Source organism: Quercus lobata, chromosome 12 (genome assembly GCF_001633185.2).
Source record: "Quercus lobata isolate SW786 chromosome 12, ValleyOak3.0 Primary Assembly, whole genome shotgun sequence".
NCBI lineage: Eukaryota > Viridiplantae > Streptophyta > Magnoliopsida > Fagales > Fagaceae > Quercus > Quercus lobata.
In genome coordinates this window covers 22213404-22233209 of record NC_044915.1, presented here as the reverse complement: position 1 = coordinate 22233209, position 19806 = coordinate 22213404, and the positions used below count along the sequence as shown (strand labels likewise).

The window sequence follows — 19806 nt, the reverse complement described above, 5'->3', positions numbered from 1 at the left end:
ATCAAAGTTAGGTTCAATTCCCATAAAATAAAAAAAAATAAAAAAAATTTAGATTCAATTATAGGATTAGATAGACCTTGTTGTGTTTATGATTGTTTGCTTACTTATAAAAATGAACATCATTGATCATACCATAATCTAATTGCATGCAAGTGTTTTGCTTCAGTTTATAGTGATATGATATGATTAGTGCTGTACTTTGGGTTCTAATTGGTGTGTGTCTTAATCTTTTAGCTAATTGAGATGTTTATGATAAGTGGTAGTGAATTCTTGATCAGAAGTAGTTAATAATAAATACATTGAATTTCCTTTTTGGCAGGTTGAGCTTTGTGGCCATGCTACATTGGCAGCTGCACATGCATTGTTTTCATCTGGTTCAGTGAATTCCAACATTATTGAGTTTGTCACACTGTCCGGAATTTTAACTGCTAAAAAGTTCCAGGAAACCACGGCCTCTAATAGTTCAGATATTCAGAATGGTGAATCACAAGATTGCTTTCTGATTGAATTGGATTTTCCAACTATTCCAACAATTGATTTCAATTCTGAAGAAGTTTCTTCAATTTCCAATGCCTTGAATGGTGCTTCTGTGATTGATATAAAGAAAACTACTACTCCAGATGCCCTCTTTGTAGTGTTCTAATCCAGTTTATATTTATTTTCTTTTTCTTCAATACCTTAGTTAGTATCTTAATTATCTTTAGTGAAATATTCATTGTGAAAATTTCCAAAGCTTAACGTTTGCTTAAAATGAATGACATGAACAATATAGTGTCTCATTCATGACTTTCTTGCTCAGATCTTTGGACACAGATGTGTGGTTGGTTAGAATATTTGTACCATTCCTTGTGTTTTTAGATGATTCCTTATGAAACAATGCCATATTTTCTACTGATTTATGATTACTTAATTAAGTACTAAGGAGTCAAGCTTATCAATTTTGCAGGTTGTACTCCCATCAGGAGAAAGTGTGGTTGAAATACAGCCAGAGTTTGATGCTATACGTAAATGTCCTGGAATGGGGATAATTGCAACAGGGGCTGCTCCCTCAGGGTCTGGGTTTGATTTTTACAGTCGGGTCTTTTGGCCAAAATTTGGGATCAATGAGGTAAAATTTGTCAGTCTTTGGTCTCAACCAATTGCAATGTTTGTGAAGTGCATGATGCTATAGCTAAATATCTATTGCTAGATCTTTACTGTTTTAATAATATTTTATAACTTTGTTAGCATGATCTCTTGAGATAATTCAAAAAGTTCAATAATGTTTAATGTAATAATCATTGCCTGCAGAATGGAATTATGATGCTAATGCTATTGCCATAAACAAGCAAGAGATATTACATAACCTCATTCTCTTTACTAACAGCATTTAAAGAATAAATGCCTCGTACATTGGATAGCTTACTAGTTCTTATATTTATTGTTTGATAATTTAATGACAGTTCCCTTAGTTGGAATTCAAAACATCTGCATAATAAAGTTATATAACTTGCCTTTCAGGATCCTGTTTGTGGGAGTGCACATTGTGCACTAGCACCATACTGGAGCAAAAAACTGGGGAAGTGTGATCTTCTTGCGTATCAGGTATTTTCACCATGTGTATCGCAAACTCATGTATTTTTTGTCTTTGTCATATTAATTGACAATGTTTACTCTGTTCAGGCATCACCTAGAAGTGGAGTACTATACATTCATCTAGACGAACAAAACCAGAGGGTGCTAATGCGAGGAAAAGCTGTTACTATCATGGAAGGGTCTCTTTTAGTTTAGAAATTTGAAGTTAGAACTCCATATTGAATGTATTTTACAATTGAAATAAGTGACTATTACGGGGTGGAAGAATCGCCTGGAGCTAGAGTTGGAATTTCAAATTCTATAGCTGTAATGTGATATTTTTTCCCCCTTGAAGAGAAACTTTCAATAACTGTTCCACATAACAATGTTTGTGAAGGAAAGTTTTCAAATACAGCTTCATTTTTCTCTATAATGTCTTCCTAAAATTTTCAAACTCCTACTTTGAAAAGGGTGTAACTTTGCATTCCATTGTTTGAGATATGGGAGATAAAATGATTGCATTTGCTTTTTAAAAACTTAAGTTTTCATTGATTTTCTATAAGAATTTAGAACAAACTAGTAACCTGGAAAAATATTCAAACATCATGTGCATCAACCTGACAAAATGATCTTAGTTTTGTTTAATACTTAGCAAATACATACAAATATTGCAGTTATTTTATTTTAGCTTATTGGGTAAGTACAATTATTTAAAAATCAACTATAACATGTTATTAAGCATTTGGCCTTATCATAATTTTTTTATGGTAAACTTTATCACCATTTCTTTATGTCTCCCTCAGTCTCTGGGTATAAAATGTTCTTCTAGATTATTAATATTATTAGATGGTTTAAATATCATGTGAATGGACACAATGGACCTAAGTTGACTAAAATGGACTGAATGGACCAAAATACTATGTTAATGTAGCTCAAAAAGAGCGAAGTAACAATAAATGTTACGCTTTATCTTTTAGATATATATATATATATATATATATATTTATATATATTTGTTTTGCTTGAATGTATAATCAACCTCATGCAATTCATTTTAAAGTAATGATATTAAAACAAATGAGTAACTGCCTTAAAGATTACATTTGTATATTCATTTCCTTTGTGTTTAAAAAGTCTCATTTAAATTTAGCCAGACAAAAGTGGATCAAAATGTCATTAATGTGGCTCAACAAGAGCGTAAACACAATAAATATTATACTTAAAATTTTAGATTTTATGAGTTTGAGATCTTTATATATGTTTTTAATAGATTTAGATTTAGAATAGGTGCTATTAATCCAAAACTGTATTTTCTCATTATGTTAGTGCACAAAAAAGGGCCGAAATGAACCAAAGTAGACGGAATGGACCGAAGTGGTCTAAATAGATTGAAGTGGACCAAAATTGATCTATTTGGACCAATTGAACCGAAGTAGACAAAATAGGGCCAAATAGGACCAAAGTGGATAGAACAGACTGAATAGAACCGAAGTAGACTGAATAGGACCAAAGTAAACAAGTTGGACTAAAATAGACCAGATAGCACAAAAGTGGACTGAATAGGACCGAAGTGGACCGAATAGGATTTAAGTGGACCTATAAGGACCGAAGTGGACCGAAGTGGACAAAATGAACCAAATGGGACCAAACTGGACTGAATAGAACCGAGTGGACCAAATAAGACCAAATAGGACCGAATAAGACAACAGTGGACCTAATAGAACCAAAGTGGACTGAATGGGACCGAATGGACCAAATAAGACCAAATTGAACTGAATAGGACCACAGTGGATCTAATAGAACCAAAGTGGAGGTATTGTGCATAACATCATCCATCAGCCATTCAAAATAGTAAGTTAGGAACGTTTTCAAAGAATTAAGAAAACTAACATCTCGAGTTTTAGAAACTCGAGATCCATATTATAACTCGAGTCCAAAAGACTCGTTTTGCGAGTGTGAAAATGCCACATAGATCTCGAGTCTTTAAAACTCGATTTCCATGCAAAAAAATTTCACCTATAGTGGCGTTTTTAAGCCTTACAGGTTTTAAAGCCATATAGCGGCGTTTTTCTGCAAAAATTTTTTATAAGTACAGGTTTAGGGGGTCCTATAGTGGCGTTTTTAAGACCTATAGTGACGTTTTACAGACCTATAGCGGCGTTTTTTCTCAATTAATGGAAATCGAGTTTTTAAAACTCAATTTTCAACCTGATTTTTTTCCCAATTTAACTTAATCCACTTACAAATCGAGACTTAAAAACTCGAGTTTTATCTTGGAACTCGAGTTTTAGACACTCGAGATGCTAGTTTTAAAAATTGTTTTGAAATATGACAATTAACTAAAATTTTTAATATTTATTGTTATTTAGAAAAAAAATTCAACCAAAGTGGACTGAATAGAATCATTATGGACCGAATAAGACCAAATTTGACCGAATAAGACTGAATTGGACCGAATAGCATCGAAGTGGACAAAATGCACTGAATAGGCAAATAGAACCGAATGGACCGAATAGGACCACAGCGAACCAAATAGAACCAAAGTGGACTGAATAGGACCATTATGGACGGAGAGGACCAAACAAGACCAAAATGGACTGAATAAGACCAAAGTGGATAAAATATGACCAAATGGACTGAAATGAAACAAAGGTTGAATACTAAAATTGGTTATAACTTTATTACTTTTCTTGAAAAAGTAAAATATTCAAAATAATTCTCTTAAATTAATTTAAATTTGAATTAAAAAAATTAAAATTTCAAATAAAATAAAGGGTAAATTAGGAGATTTATTAACATATCTCTATTGGCCTAGGAATATATATTGCTTATATGTTAAACTGGAATAAAAGACCAATAAGATGCGATTGAATAAGTATATTTTTCATATTTTGTTTTTGAAAAATACACTTTACTCCCTTGGACTTAGAGATATATCAGTTTTCTCGCTGATTTCTTCGATATTACACTTTACCCCCTTGTACATTTGGAGTGAAGCGAATATAGGCTTTTCATCATTACTCTTTACTCATGTATGTTGCACGTGTGATACGATTTGAGAATACGTACAAACCGGCAAAATTTGCTATTCAGACTTATTTTAGAAAAATTTTTGGTGAGTAGCATGCGCGTCAAACATTTTAGTTAGTTAAATTGTTTTTTTTTTTTTTTTTTTTTTTTTGTATATATAAAAAATAGAACTTAAGTCTCTGAAACTCGAGTTCCAAGATTTTTCACATGGAACTCAAGTTTCTTAGACTCGAGTTCCACATTTTTTTTTTTTGGTCCATGTCAGACTTCATCTAAGAGGGAATGGGTTGGAACTCGAGTTTCAAAAGCAGTCCAACTTACTAAAATGTTTCATCCGCATCTTATGTAGCAAAATTTTTTCTAAAAAGCTACTATTTGGCAAATTTTGCCCATACAAACCAACCAGCTCACAGTCACAGCCACAGGTAGTCAATTAGTTAGATTCTATCTAGTTTATGGGGTTTCCAAAATGTCTTATATGGACACGAAGTGGAATAGTTTTAAATATATTTATACACACAAACCACCAAGCAGGGCCGGCCCAAGCGTTTCGGAGGCCTAAGGCGAAATCTTTAAATGGGCCTTTATGTTATCACTTAAATAATATTTAACTAGCATTTTATATAATAATTTTTTTTTAAATCCATTCTTTTTACTTTTTAATATGATTTTTTTTGGGAGAAAATGCTAAAATTATAACAAATTTTACTACAAACTGGTGTTGTAATAAATGCGATCAATGACATGAGGCTACAAAAATACTAGAAATATTATAAAATTAACAACATAAGAATTACAAAGATATATCACCAATCACAAATATTCATTCAAAAATGCATTCAATAGTTTGTTAAAATCCACCTATCATATTCATTGTTACATCAAATTATAAAAGTTATGGAAACCACCACGCACCTTTGGTGCAGTGATCACTCGACAAGTATAAATTCTTATGGGATGTGGGGGGCAATGGCTAAGTTTTAAGTCTCTAGAAAAGAGTTTCGCATATATATATATACTTAGATTAGACTAGAGTAGGATTTTTATCTTGTATAAAAATAATTAAATAAATAAAAGTTATGTAGTAAAATTTATAGTATTTTTAACATTTTTCTATTTGAATTACTTGTGATTAATAACACATCTATTTGTAAAAACCTATTTATTTAAAATTGTCTTTGCTCTATGTCTAACATTACTTAATTCTTTAAACCTTCTTTATAGTGAAAAAAAATATAAACTAAAATGTTTTAATATCTCCCAAAAATATATATAAATATATATATATATATATATATATATATATAAAATGCCCCCAAATTTGGGGTCTTCTCTAGTAAGGGGGCCCAGGCAAAGGCCTAATTGGCCTAAGCCTAGGGCCGGCCCTGCCACCAAGTTGGCAAGTTCGTTTTTTCTTATAAATCCAATTCTTTCCTCAATTTGCTTTCTGATGTCCGTTGACCATTTTATATTTACAGAAACAAATTCATTTTCAGTGCATCAGGAATTCTTTCACAGGAACATGGCAATGAAACCTGTCAAGTACTATGTGGTACTCTGTGTGTGTGTGTGTGTTATAATCTTATATGTATGTGTTATCTATTTATGAATGGAAGTCTGAGTTGGTATTGGCAGGTGGACGCGTTCACTGACTCAGTTTTCAAGGGGAACCCAGCAGTGGTGTGTTTCTTAGAGGAAGATCAGAGAACCCAGGAGTGGCTACAAGTGGTGGCAGCCGAGTTCAACATCCCCACCACGTGTTACTTGACTCACCTCACTCAGTCCAACTCTCCCAATCCTCGGTTCCGTCTTAGATGGTTCACTCCTGTTGCTGAGGTATGTACTTTCATTTCCATACTTGGCTAGTTAGCTGTTCTTGATAAAAATTTGGCGTCCCAAGTAATATAATTTTAAATTATAAATCCTATGAATTTTGAATTTCTTTATATTGTGATACGGTTATTAAAGAAAATTTGAGAGGAATGAGTGTTTCTCCTACCTATTCCATTCCATTCCTCCCAATTTTGGGAGAACACTCATTCTTCCCCTCCCACTTAATCTCTCAAACAAAGAAATAGGCTTTCCATTTCCTTTATTAAAACTCCCAAACAAAGGAATAGAAGAATATTTTAAAATTATTCTTTTCATTCCTTTCCCTTCTCTTAAAAGAGCCCTTAGTGATATCAAAGCCCCAAGTTGTACTATTCTTGTCAAGTTCATTGTATTAGGAATCTTAATCCTAACCATAGTACTGTAACCTTAAGGTTAGTTCAAGGTTAACCTGCAAATAGTCCAATGCTTATTCTGTTCATTTGTAACACACAAAGCTAAATAGTAAAAGGGTAGATGTTTAGAGGTTTTTTTGCTATGAACTTACACCTCCAAGTTGAACCACTTGAATTCTTTATGATCTTTCTTAATTTTTTAATTATTCCAACATTGTATTTAGAGCTATGTCTTGCCATTTCTAACAATGAGTTTGAGTTAAGATTGCTTATCACTTAAATTTCATACAAGTATTAATTACTTTTAAATGTACTTAAGATTGCTTATTTTCTTTCAAAATTGAACATCTCGCCGTTATTTATTTACTTGTAAGTCATTTAGCATTGAATTGTTGATCAAATGAATAATTGATACCTGGGCTTTTGCAGGTTAAGATATGTGGTCATGCTACACTGGCTGCTGCACATACACTCTTCACTTCTAGTTTGTTGAATTGTGATGTCATTGAGTTTGTCACAAAATCTGGAACATTAACTGCTAGAAAGGTTGTAGATATACAAACAATTGATGGTTCGAATATTCAGAATCATGAGTCACAAGAGAGTTTTCTTATTGAATTGGATTTTCCTACCATCCCAATGATTGATTTCAACTCTGCTGAGTTTTCACCCATTTCCAAAGCCCTGAATGGTGCCTCTGTGATTGATATAAAGAGAACAGCAACTGAAGATGATCTCATTGTAACGTGTCCTAACATTTTCTCTTTGATTTAATTTTCCTTTCATACTTAACTTTCAAAGTTCATAACTATAGTAGTTATATGTGCATTGAAAAATCTTCGATAAAATATACTTAAAATGAATGATATGTACTAACTTGTGTATGATTTGTTGATCTATTGGAATCATGGCCCGTTCTTATTTGCAGCCATAATTGTTGGGTTAGATGTATAATAAGTTGTAGTATGTCTATTAAATGTTGTGTGTCTAAGTGAATCTTACAGGAAAAAATGGCATCTTTTTGTCTGGTTTTAGAATATTTATTAAGCACCTTAAAGTAATGCTTATCATGTTTCTCCTAAGATTTTGTGGGAGGAAAATCATTGGAACGGGAAAACTATAAGAGCAGAGATATGTAAATTAGCCTTGGCAGCTGCTATCCATCACATTTGGCACAAAATGCTATCCTTCATGGTGGGGTTTAGAGACAGAATAAAGAATTATTCAATCCATTAAGAGAGAAGTAAAAGCAAGAATTGAGGCTAGAGGAAAATGGGGAATTTCTCTATCTGTTCTAGTGTCCCCAAGGTCTAAGTGATAGTTAAAGTGAATGGCTGAAGGTTTGTAATGTGTTGTCTAGTTGTTTTTTCTCCTTTTATGTTTGGAGTTGATGTGTAAGCATTTGTGTTTTGTAAGCTTATCCTGCTCCTGTGGTAGCAGCCCTTCAGCTGCAAGTTTCAGTTGTATTGAAAATTTCTATTTATTTCAATGATGTATCTAATTCATCAAACCCTGACTAGTCTATTGAGGAATCATAACCGACCCATAATTTTGGAACTAGCACTTGGTTGTTTCATTCATTGAAAAGCTTATTATGTTTTGCAGGTAATACTCTCATCTGGAGAAATTGTTGTAGAACTTCAACCTCTGTTTGATTTGATATGTAAATGTCCTGGAAGGGAGGTAATTATTTCAGGGCCTGCTCCCCTAGATTCTGGATTTGACTATTACTATCGATTCTTTTGCCCAAAATTTCGGGTCAATGAGGTAAAATATGTTTGGCATTTGATCTCAAACAATGTAATGTTATTCAAGAACTTGATATATTATCAATCTCTGTTTGGTCTCTTTATTGCATTAATAACATGTTTCTGATTATGTTAGAATGAACATTGAACATCTTTGGATACATGATTCAACAAGTCATGAGGGACTTTAAGGTTGACACAGTTTAATGCACTTATTAGAGCCCGTATAATGAATTGATTAATATTATTCAATTGCAAAAAACAAACAAATGAGAGATGTTATCAGACCTAAGTAATACCCTTTACTTAATACGGCTCTTGTGTAGAATAGAATGTTATCAAACCTAAGTAATACCCTTTACTCAAACAAATGTCGCCATGTTAAAGGATGCTTCTTCATGTGTTGAAAAACTGAGTAATTCTTGTATCTAATTTTTTTAATAAAGTAATGACTTTGTACCTTGGATGACACTAGAATGCAGAAATAAAATGAGAAAAAAGAACCTCCCCTTCTTGTAATTGTCTAGAACTGAAATGAAACTAGTGAGATTTCGACTTTCCTGTTTCACTTCTTTTCAGGATCATGTTTGTGGGAGTGCAAATTGTGTCTTAGCATTGTACTGGAGCAAAAGGCTAGGGAAGTGTGATCTTGTTGCATATGCGGTATTCTTGCCTATCTTTAGTGCATGTAAACTCATCATTGTAGTTGTTGTCTTCATCATACTAATTGACATTGTTGATTCTGTTCAGGCTTCAGCTAGAAGTGGAGTAGTAAACATTCATCTCGATGAACAAAACCAAAGAGTGCTACTGCGAGGAAAAGCTGTTACTGTCATGGAAGGGTCTCTATTAGTTTAGACATTTGGAGTTAAAACTCCATTTTGCATGTATTTTGCAATGAAATAATTCCCCTATGACTGGGATCCAAAAAAAGAGTAACTCCTCTTTCAGTTCAAAAAAAAAAAAAAAAAAAAACTCTTCTTTCTGTTATTGTCTAAAATTGAAATTGAACTAGTGGGGTTTCCTTACTTATCACTTCTCTTTTAGGATTCCGTTATGGGGAGTGCAAATTGTGCCTTCACTCCATACTGGAGCAAAAAACTGGGGAAGTGTGATTTTGTTGCTTATCTCTAGTGCGTTGAAACTTAATTGTAATCTTTGTCTTCTCCTTCATGTGACCCTATACACAAGTCTATAACACATAAGTTGTGGACCCCATAGGCGTGAGATCCACCAAAGGCCATGTGACCTTATAACACCAGATTCCTTCTCAACCTGCTGATGTGCGTTGATGACCAATGTTACATATACATCTAAAAAAAAAGTGACAACAACTCCATTTTCACTGCTTCTAAAAACTCTCTCAGATGGTTCACTCCTGTTGTTGAGGTCTCACTTCTTAATTTCACTTCCACTTAAAAAAAAAAAATAATAATAATAATAATAAAAAATTAAAAAATTAGAAAAAATTTCAAAGTGGTACCTTTTGAATTTTAATAATTTGCCTTTGTGGGTGTTCTTAGTTCATCTTATTATATTTTAATTTTAGATCATTAGAATAATAGTTAAAAATTTTAAATTGGGTACTTCCTATTAGCTTTTAAGCTTTAATATTGTTTAGTAGTTGATCATGTTTTACAATTGGAAAATGGTAATGCTATTGACGTGGGGATGAATGAGATTGTTGCCACTTCAAAGATATGATAAATAATATATTGATTACTTTTTTGTGATTACTAACACATCAGTCTGTAAGATTTATGTAGAAAAATTAATTGTATATTTATCATTACTCTTTGGTCTTTAGAATTTCAAGTAATGGGCCCTACATATTAAGGTGGAGTATGAGCCACATGAGTGTTAGAATAATAGTGTATTGCGCAATTCTATGTGTTTGGCCTCACTTATTAGAGGGTGTCTAGATCACACAAGTGAGGTAGAATGCTAGAATAAGGATTAAATGATGATAAATGGTTTATTATACTTTTTTTGTCCTTTAAATTTTGTGACAAGGATTATGATTTTACTAGAATGTGATTTAACTTTTAAGTGCATTATCAAAGTTAAATTCAATTATAGGATTAATAGACCTTGTTGTGTTTATGATTGTTTGTTTACTTATAAAAATGAACATCATTGATCATACCATAATCTAACTGCATGCAAGTGTTTTGTTTTGGTTTATAGTCATATGATACAATTAGTTTTGTACTTTGGGTTCTAATTGGTGTGTGTCTTAATCTTTAGCTAATTGAGGTGTTTATGATATACTAAGTGGTAGTGAATACCTGATCAGAAGTAATAAATAATATACATTGGATTTCCTTTTTGCCAGGTTGAGCTTTGTGGCCATGCTACATTGGCTGCTGCACATGCATTGTTTTCATCTGGTTTGGTGAATTCCAACATTATTGAGTTTGTCACACTATCCGGAATTTTAACTGCTAAAAAGTTTCAGGAAACCAAGGCATCTAATAGTTCAGATATTCAGAATGGTGAATCACAAGAGTGCTTTCTGATTGAATTGGATTTTCTAACTGTTCCAACAATCGATTTCAATTCTGAAGAAATTTCGTCAATTTCTAGTGCCTTGAATGGTGCTTCTGTGATTGATATAAAGAAAACTTCTAGTTTAGATGCCCTCTTTGTAATGTTCTAATCCAGTTTATATTTATTTTATTTTTCTTCAATACCTTAGTATCTTAATTATCTTTAGTGAAATATTCATTGCGAAACTTTCAAAAACTTAATGTTTGCCTAAAATGAATGACATGAACAATTTGGTGTCTCATTCATGGTTTTCTTGCTCAAATCTTTGGACACAGATGCATGGTTGGTTGGAATATTTGTACCATTCCTTGTATTTTTAAATGATTCCTTATGGAGCAATGCCATATTTTCTACTGATTTATGACTACTTCATAAGTACTCAGGAGTCAAGCTTATCAATTTTGCAGGTTGTGCTCCCATCAGGAGAAAGTGTGGTTGAAACACGGCCGAGTTTGATGCTATATGTAAATGTCCCGGAAAGGGAATCGTTGTTTCAGGGGCTGCTCCCTCAGGGTCTGGGTTTGATTTTTACAGTCGATTCTTTGCCCCAAAATTGGGTGCCAATGAGGTAAAATATTTCAGCCCTTGGTCTCAACCATTTGCAATGTTTGTGAAGTGCATGATGTCATACTACATTAATAATATATTTTTATGTATGATTCAAGAAGTTGTGGAGGGGTCTTTTAACTACAAGGTCAATAATGTTTTATGAATTATCATCGTCTGTATGATGCTCTTGCTGAAAATAAACAAGAGATGTTATTTAAACTCATTATCTTTACTTACAGTTCTTTACCTCCCTCTAATTTCACCATGTTAAAGAATAAATGCTTCATACATTGGATAGCTTACTAGTTCTTATGTCTATCTTTTGACGATTCAGTGACATTTCTTACTTATTTGGAACCCAAAAGATCTGCATAACATCCACTAGACTTTTTCCCCGTAAGGTCCCAAGTTCTTTGATCATTAGTACTTTGGATGATGCTAGATATGCAGTATCAAAGTGGGGACAAAAGCTCTCCTCCAATAATTTATCTACAACTGAAGTGAAAACTAGTGGGATTTAAGCAATAAATATATATCACTTGTCTTTCAGGATCCGGTTTGTGGGAGTGCACATTGTGCCCTAGCACCATACTGGAGCAAAAAACTTGGGAAGTGTGATTTTGTTGCATTTGCGGTATTCTCAAAATCCCTAGTGCATGCAAACTCATCATTGTAATTGTTGTCTTCATCATATTAATTTACAGTATTTACTTTGTTCAGGCATCACCTAGAAGTGGAGTATTAAACATTCATCTAGATGAGCAAAACCAGAGAGTGCTGCTGCGAGGAAAAGCTGTTACTGTCATGGAAGGGTCTCTTTTAGTTTAGACATTTGGAGTGAAATTCCGTATTGCATGTCTTTTACAATTGAAATAAATGACTATTTCTGGAAAGAAGTATTCCCTGGAGCTGGAGTTGAAATTTCAGTTTCGATTGCTGATTTGAGGTCTTTCTTTTTGATGTATAAATAAGAAGTAGTATTCCACAACATGGGGAATGTGACTCATCTCCATCAGATATACCCGAAAAAAAATGAGGGATAAAGGAGATGGAGGGTGTTCCATTAAAATTACTAGAAAAGCCCAACTAGCTAGAGAGTTTGCAGTAAGATTTGAATTTTTAGAACAACCTAATTTTTTCCCCAACTGTTAAGAGAACTAGTTGGCTACCATCTATATTCCCGCAGACTGAAGACATAATTCTTCATTTGTCTGTTTCAGGGGCAAAATGGATTAGGAAAACATTTTCTCCCATTGTGGTTATAGTCTTGCCTTTGTTAGCAACTATATCACTGATGATATTGCCCATCAATTTTTGATTATTAACCTTTTTGATGTCTCCTGGCTTTGAGTGCAGCACTATGCATTCCTCACTGCAACTGAGGCTTCAGTTTGTTGTAGCAGTGACTCCATCTCTTCAACTTGTTCTGCCATGGTGAAATTTTGGTTTTTTTGGTCAGTGTCTGAAAAATTGATGGATGAGGTCTCTTTTTTAGGAGCTTGGGATGTGTATATGTAGTGGGACGTTTATGGTATGTTGTATTTTTGCTGAGGTTTTTTTGGGCTGAGGTTTATTATGATAAGAAGATGGTGATTATGAGTTGGAATTGAGTGGCATTGTAAGTTTGGGATTTGTTGGGCTGTTATGCCCTGGGGAAAGATACTCTGGTGATGGTTACTATGTCGTTGAGTTGTTTTGGTGAAAAGAAGTCAGGAGCTGGATGTTAAGGTGATGGGAGGTAAAGATTTTGAAGAACCTGGATTATGAGTTTGAAGTAGCAAATGAAGAGGATGGAGGGTGTCTCAGTAAGTGTATGGGAAGGACAGTAATGGGGAGATATGGGGGATTGAGGGATGGTAGGATAGCAGATTTGTGGAATTGCAAGGATGGTAGTAGTGGAACCAATGATTTGCTGTCAAAAGCAGCTTTGGGACTAAGAATCTGTAGAGTCTGTGACTGTTTTATTTGTTTAAGAGTTGCAATCTGTGATTCTTAGTGAAAAGGATGTGGGGTATTTGCTGGTAGATGGATAGGGTTGGTTTATAACGGTTCTTGCTAGTAAAATTATCTCATGAGACTGTTTCATAAAATACCTTCTCGTCTTGTTTTAAACTTAGTTCTTTCTTTCCTTTTTATCTTTTTGTTAATTTGACCATATTTTTGTACATTCCAAAATGAAATAGAGAAAGCATATATATATATATATATATATATATACCCCTATATATAAAAACTTATAATGAATAACATGTTATTAACTTATAATTGGTGTTAATGATAGTCAAATAAATATGATATTATACTAATAATAAATTGTGAAAAAATTATAGAAAATTACATAAAAGGCCCCAAGTTTATGCGCAACTTCAAAATATGTCTTAGGTTCTTAATTTTGTCAAATGAGTTTTCAAATTTATAAAAAAATTTTAATTTGAAACTTTTTTTTGTTATTTGTTTTTGTTATTTTGGATAGTAATGGAATAGAGAAAAGTGAAAAATCAGCAAAAATCAAACATTAAACTTTGAGTTTCACCTTAGACTTTTCATCTCTCTCAAAAAAAAAAAAAAAACCTTAGAATTTCATAAATCAATTTGGCTTGATAGAAAGGGTAGAGAGAGAAAGATCCAATTGAAAAAAAGAAACTTTCACTTCTAGCGAGAAATTAATTGTCAAAAAAACTGATTATGTGAGTAGGGATGATAGGCCCAACAGTATATATTGGGCTGGGGGTCCAGTCCGAGGACGCCTAGTAAGTTGAGGATGGGTAAACGTTATTATGGAAGTCGGCATTAATGAGTAAAGAAAGGGGTCTAGTCATGATGGTCCAAGAAGGTGGTTCGAGGAGGGATGCTTCCTCAGTTGAGCAAAGCAAAGGTCAGAAGGTGCGGTCTGTTATTTAGAAACAACGTTCCAAGAGATTCTATTGATAAGGATATACATCATGAAAGCACAGGACAAATGAAATGTATGATATATCTAAGAGAAAGCTGCTATCACCATATTGAATACTCTGTAACTAACTCTCTGGCCGTATTAATGAGGAAGTGATACCTGAACAGTAATTTTCAGCTTTACAGCTACTCCTAAAGACTTTAACAAGGTGTTGATGGGACAAGGATCAACACCAACAATCTAATCTACATGTGGAAGGTGGAGATGGAAGAAAGAAGATAGTATAAAATAGAAAGAAGATCATGAGGGAAAGGGATCAGAGAATTAAGGAAAAAAAAAAAAAAAACACTGTAGCGACAAAAACTGTGCTTGTAATCAAATTCAAGAGATATATACAAAAACTGATCTTCTCGGATTGTGCCGAGGACAATTTTCTTTAGATAAAACCAGTTTATCTTTATTTTATTGTCATTTGAATCCATTATAGTTGTTACCCAACTTATTAGAGCCTAGTTTTCTAACCCACTCTCTACAAATTCATTGTATTGAACTCTTTAGGCCTAGATCCTTTTACCTTTTGTGCTTAGGAACCAAATTATGTCCTTACAGAAAGCTTTATCAATAATTTCTCATTTTCAATGCATAACTACTACTATTAATGAATAACAAATATGAACATGAGTTTCAAATGGACATAGTTTCATACTTTGGGATTTTAATTGACAAAATTAAATGCTTGAGACCTCATCCAAATTAGGGAATAAATTCTTGACATCTTTACAAAATTCCCCAATAAATTATGTTCATAGAATAATAATAATATATATATTTTTTAAATAATGCTAGAGATACAAATTATTTTACAAACTGCTGATGTGGTGAGGACGATTGTGCCAAGGGCGATTTTCTTTAAATAAAACCAGTCTATCTTTACTTTATTGTCATCTGAATCCATTATAGTTGTTACCCAACTCATTAGAGCCTAGTTTTCTAACCCACTCTCTACAAATTTATTATATTGGACTTTTTAGGCCTAGATCCTTTTATCTTTTGTTCTTAGGAACCAAATTCTGTCCTTACAAAAAGTTTTATCAATAATTTCTCATTTTTTAATGCATAACTACTACTATTAATGAATAACAAATATGAACATGAGTTTCAAATGGACATAGTTTCATACTTAAGGATTTTAATTGACAAAATTAAATGCTTGAGACCTCATCCAAATTAGGGAATAAATTCTTGACATCTTTACAAAATTCCCCAATAAATTATGTTCATAGAATAATAATATATATATATATATATATATATATATATTAAATAATGCTAGAGATACAAATTATTTTACAAACTGCTGATGTGGTGAGGACGATTGTGCCGAAGGCGATTTTCTTTAGATAAAACCAGTCTATCTTTACTTTATTATCATCTGAATCCATTATAGTTATTACCCAACTCATTAGAGCCTAGTTTTCTAACCCACTCTCTACAAATTTATTATATTGGACTTTTTAGACCTAGATCCTTTTACCTTTTGTGCTTAGGAACTAAATTCTGTCCTTACAAAAAGTTTTATCAATAATTTCTCATTTTTCAATTCATAACTACTACTATTAATGAATAACAAATATGAACATGAGTTTCAAATGAACATAGTTTCATACTTCAGGATTTTAATTGACAAAATTAAATGCTTGAGACCTAATCCAAATTAGGGAATAAATTCTTGACATCTTTACAAAATTACCCAATAAATTATGTCCATAGAATAATAATATATATATTTTAAATAATGTTAGAGGTACAAATTATTTTATAAATTGTTGATGTGGTGAGTGATTATTAGTAAATAAAAATGTGATATTAATAGTAGGTTTAAATGAAAATTAATTTATAAAAATATTATAAAATAATTTATTACGGTATTATTAGTCATATATTATATATTTTTTGGTTGAGACAAAAAGGACGATTACATTTGACATTACCATGTGTTTCAATTTACTAAAGAAATTGCAGCTGTCAATTGAGACCAAACCAGCTGACTGTGTTGACCAATCTCTGTTCTGGACTTCTGAAAAGACAAGAAAGACAAAACCTACAACTCAACTTCATTTTCACTTCCTCTGAAATTCTCTCACATCACAGGAACATGGCAAAGAAACCTGTCAAGTACTATGTGGTACTTCTCAGTTCTCTCTATCTGTGTAATATGTATGTATGTCTTATATATTTATGAATAGGATTCTGAGTTTGTAGTGGGACTTGGCAGGTGGACGCGTTTACTGACTCACCTTTCAAGGGGAACCCAGCAGCAGTGTGTTTATTAGAGGAAGAGAGAGATGAGCAATGGCTGCAAGCTGTGGCAGCTGAGTTCAACATCTCCATGACTTGTTACTTGACTCGCCTCACTGACACAGGATCCGACTCTCTTAAGTCACCCAATCCTAGGTTCCATATCAGATGGTTCACTCCTGTAGCTGAGGTGTCACTTCTTAATTTCACTTCCACTCTTAAAAGAAAGTATTTGTTTCTAAGTGCTACCCTTTGAATTTTAATATTTGCCTTAGTGGGGTGTTCTTAGTTCATCCAAATTATTTTAATTTTAGATCTTTAGAATAATACATCCTTTTAAAAAAAAGTAGTAATTTATCTTGTTTTATAATTTTCTTATGGTGAATCATTAAGATGGAGTCTAAGTCACTTGTAAGCAGAAGTGTTAGAATTATAATAACAATTATAATAGTGTATTGGACAATTCTACATATTTTACCTCACTTATTACTTATTTAGAGAATGTCTAGATCAAACGAGGTAGAATGCTAGAATAAGGGCTAAATAATGATAAATGGTTTATTATACTTTTTTTTTCTTTAAAAATTGTGATAGAGAGTATGATTTTACTTGAATGTGATTTAAGTGCATTATCACAGTTAGATTCAATTATTATAGGATTTAGATATACCTTGTTGTATTTATGGTTGTGTACTTATAAAATTGAGCATCACACCATGATCTAATTGCATGTAAGTGTTTTGCTATACAATTTATTGTGATATAAAACGATTATTGCCATAGTTTGGATTCTAATTGGTGTGTCTTGATCTTGTAGGTAAGTGTTAGCAAATTCTTGATCAGAAGTGATTATTAATAATTATATTGGATGCCTTTTTGGCAGGTTGAGCTTTGTGGCCATGCTACATTGGCAGCTGCACATACATTGTTTTCATCTGGTTTGGTGAATTCCAATATTATTGAGTTTGTCACACTATCCGGAATTCTAACTGCTAAGAAGGTCCTTGAAATTAAGGCATCTGATAGTTCAGATATTCAGAATGGTGAAGCGCAAGAGTGCTTTCTTATTGAATTGAATTTTCCTACTGTTCCAGCAATTGATGTCAATTCTGCAGAAGTTTCATCAATTTCCAGTGCCTTGAATGGTGCTTCTGTGATTGATATAAAGAAAATTACTACTTCAGATGCCCTCTTTGTAATGCTCTATTCCAATTTATAATTGTTTTCTTTTTCTTCTATACATTTGTTAGTATCTTAATTATCTTTAGTCCATTATCTTTTGGGAGTCTTTGTTGTTGTTGTAAATATGCATTGCAAAACTTTCAAAAGATTAATCTTTGCTTAAAATAAATGACATGCATGAACGAGTTGGTGTCTCATTGGTAAGTGAGAATCATGACTTTCTTGCTCGAATCATTGGACTTAGATGTGTGGTTGGTTAATATATTTGTTCTAATCCTTGTGTTTTAAAATGATTCTTAATGGAGCAACATCATATTTTTTACTGATTCATGACTACTTTCTAAGTACTTAAAGAGTCAAGCTTATCAATTTTGCAGGTTGTACTCCTATCAGGAGAAAGTGTAATTGAAATACAGCCAGACTTTGATGCTATACGTAAATGTCCTGGACTGGGGATAATTGTTTCAGGGGCTGCTCCCTCAGGATCTGGGTTTGATTTTTACAGTCGGATCTTTTGGCCAAAACTTGGGATCAATGAGGTAAAATTTGTCAGTCTTTGGTCTCAACCAATTGCAATGTTTGTGAAGTGCATGACGTTATAGCTAAATATCTATTGCATCTCTTTACTGTGTTAATAGTGTATTTATAATTTTGTTAGCATGATCACTTGAGATTCATAATTCAAAAGGTTGTGGAAGGGACTTTTGTAAGTTCAATAATTTTTAATGTAAATCATTGCCTACAGAATGGAATTATGATGATAATGCTATTGCCATAAACAAGCAAGATATGTTATTTAACTTCATTATCTTTACAGCCAGCATTTAAAGAATATATGCTTCATACATTGGATAGCTTACTAGTTCTTATATGAGTTATATTTATTGTTTGATAATTAAATAACATTTCACTTATTTGGAACCCAAAACCTACTTGACATTTTCTAGTAAGGTCCCAAGTTCTTTGATCGTTAGCACTTTGATGATACTAGGTATGCAGTACCAAATAGGTGAGTTTGTGATATCAATAAAGGTATACTACTTGTGTTTCAGGATCCTGTTTGTGGGAGTGCACATTGTACACTAGCACCATACTGGGGCAAAAAACTGGGGAAGTGTGATCTTGTTGCATATCAGGTATTTTTCACCATGTCTATCGCAAACTCATAATTGTATTTTTGTGTTTGTCATATTAATTTACAATGTTTCCAGGCATCAGCTAGAAGCGGAGTACTAAACATTCATCTAGACGAACAAAATCAGAGAGTACTACTGAGAGGAAAAGCTGTTACCATCATGGAAGGGTCTCTTTTAGTTTAGACATTTGAAGTTAAAACTCCATATTGCATGTATATTTTCAATTGAAATAATGACTATTACTGGGTGGAAGAATCCCTTGGAGCTAGGGTAGGAATTTCAAATTCTATAGCTGATTCAAGGTCTTGTTATAATCCTACTCTGTGAAATTGTATTTGCAAGGGTGTTTATAGGTTGTAAGGTGATATTTTTTTATCCATTAAGAGAAACTTTCAATAACTATTCCACATAACAATTTTTGTCAAGGCAAGTTTTCTCTTTTCAATACAGCTTCATGTTTCTCTATAATGCCTTCTTAAAATTGTCAAATTCTTACTTTGAAAAGGGTGAAACTTGTTTCTCAAAAAAGAAAAGAAAAGAAAAGAAAAGGGTGAAACTTTGCACTCCATTGTTTGAGATCTTGGAAACAAAAAACTACCTAAAGGGATCCAAGATGAAAAAAGGCATATAGTTGAATATGT

General features: G+C 32.8%; 3 protein-coding genes and 1 pseudogene across 3 annotated transcripts in view; all 4 read left to right on the top strand.

Moving 5' to 3' along the window:
* LOC115971390 (uncharacterized isomerase BH0283-like) overlaps positions 1-1979 on the top strand; it is a 3062-nt gene extending 1083 nt beyond the window's left edge. Inside the window, exons 3-6 of the mRNA XM_031091283.1 lie at positions 320-631; positions 947-1108; positions 1501-1584; positions 1663-1979. Of these exons, the coding sequence (XP_030947143.1) occupies positions 320-631; positions 947-1108; positions 1501-1584; positions 1663-1770 (666 nt within the window). The 3' untranslated portion in view covers positions 1771-1979. The remainder of the gene's footprint in view (positions 1-319; positions 632-946; positions 1109-1500; positions 1585-1662) is intronic.
* Positions 1980-5975: 3996 nt separating this feature from the next.
* On the top strand, positions 5976-11045 carry LOC115971387 (uncharacterized isomerase BH0283-like). The gene is made up of 7 exons (XM_031091281.1): positions 5976-6136; positions 6220-6420; positions 7239-7550; positions 8415-8576; positions 9137-9220; positions 9308-9399; positions 10893-11045. Exons 1-7 carry the CDS (start codon positions 6035-6037, stop codon positions 10954-10956), a joined length of 1017 nt encoding a protein of 338 aa, XP_030947141.1. The 5' UTR covers positions 5976-6034; the 3' UTR covers positions 10957-11045.
* A 65-nt stretch (positions 11046-11110) lies between these two features.
* On the top strand, positions 11111-13564 carry LOC115971389 (annotated as a pseudogene).
* A 2996-nt stretch (positions 13565-16560) lies between these two features.
* LOC115971388 (uncharacterized isomerase BH0283-like) lies at positions 16561-19598 on the top strand. The gene is made up of 6 exons (XM_031091282.1): positions 16561-16734; positions 16825-17037; positions 17731-18042; positions 18407-18568; positions 19082-19165; positions 19241-19598. The coding sequence occupies exons 1-6, from the start codon at positions 16705-16707 to the stop codon at positions 19346-19348; spliced, it is 909 nt and encodes a 302-aa protein (XP_030947142.1). The 5' UTR covers positions 16561-16704; the 3' UTR covers positions 19349-19598.
* Positions 19599-19806: the final 208 nt, after the last annotated feature.

Coding starts and splice junctions, on each gene's coding strand:
- LOC115971387 (XM_031091281.1), top strand. CDS start 6,035: ATGTCCGTTGACCATTTTATATTTACAGAAACAAATTCATTTTCAGTG. Junction 6,421..7,238: donor GGTTCACTCCTGTTGCTGAG/GTATGTACTTTC, acceptor GGGCTTTTGCAG/GTTAAGATATGTGGTCATGC. Junction 9,221..9,307: donor GTGATCTTGTTGCATATGCG/GTATTCTTGCCT, acceptor GATTCTGTTCAG/GCTTCAGCTAGAAGTGGAGT.
- LOC115971388 (XM_031091282.1), top strand. CDS start 16,705: ATGGCAAAGAAACCTGTCAAGTACTATGTG. Junction 16,735..16,824: donor AACCTGTCAAGTACTATGTG/GTACTTCTCAGT, acceptor GGGACTTGGCAG/GTGGACGCGTTTACTGACTC. Junction 18,043..18,406: donor CTACTTCAGATGCCCTCTTT/GTAATGCTCTAT, acceptor TCAATTTTGCAG/GTTGTACTCCTATCAGGAGA.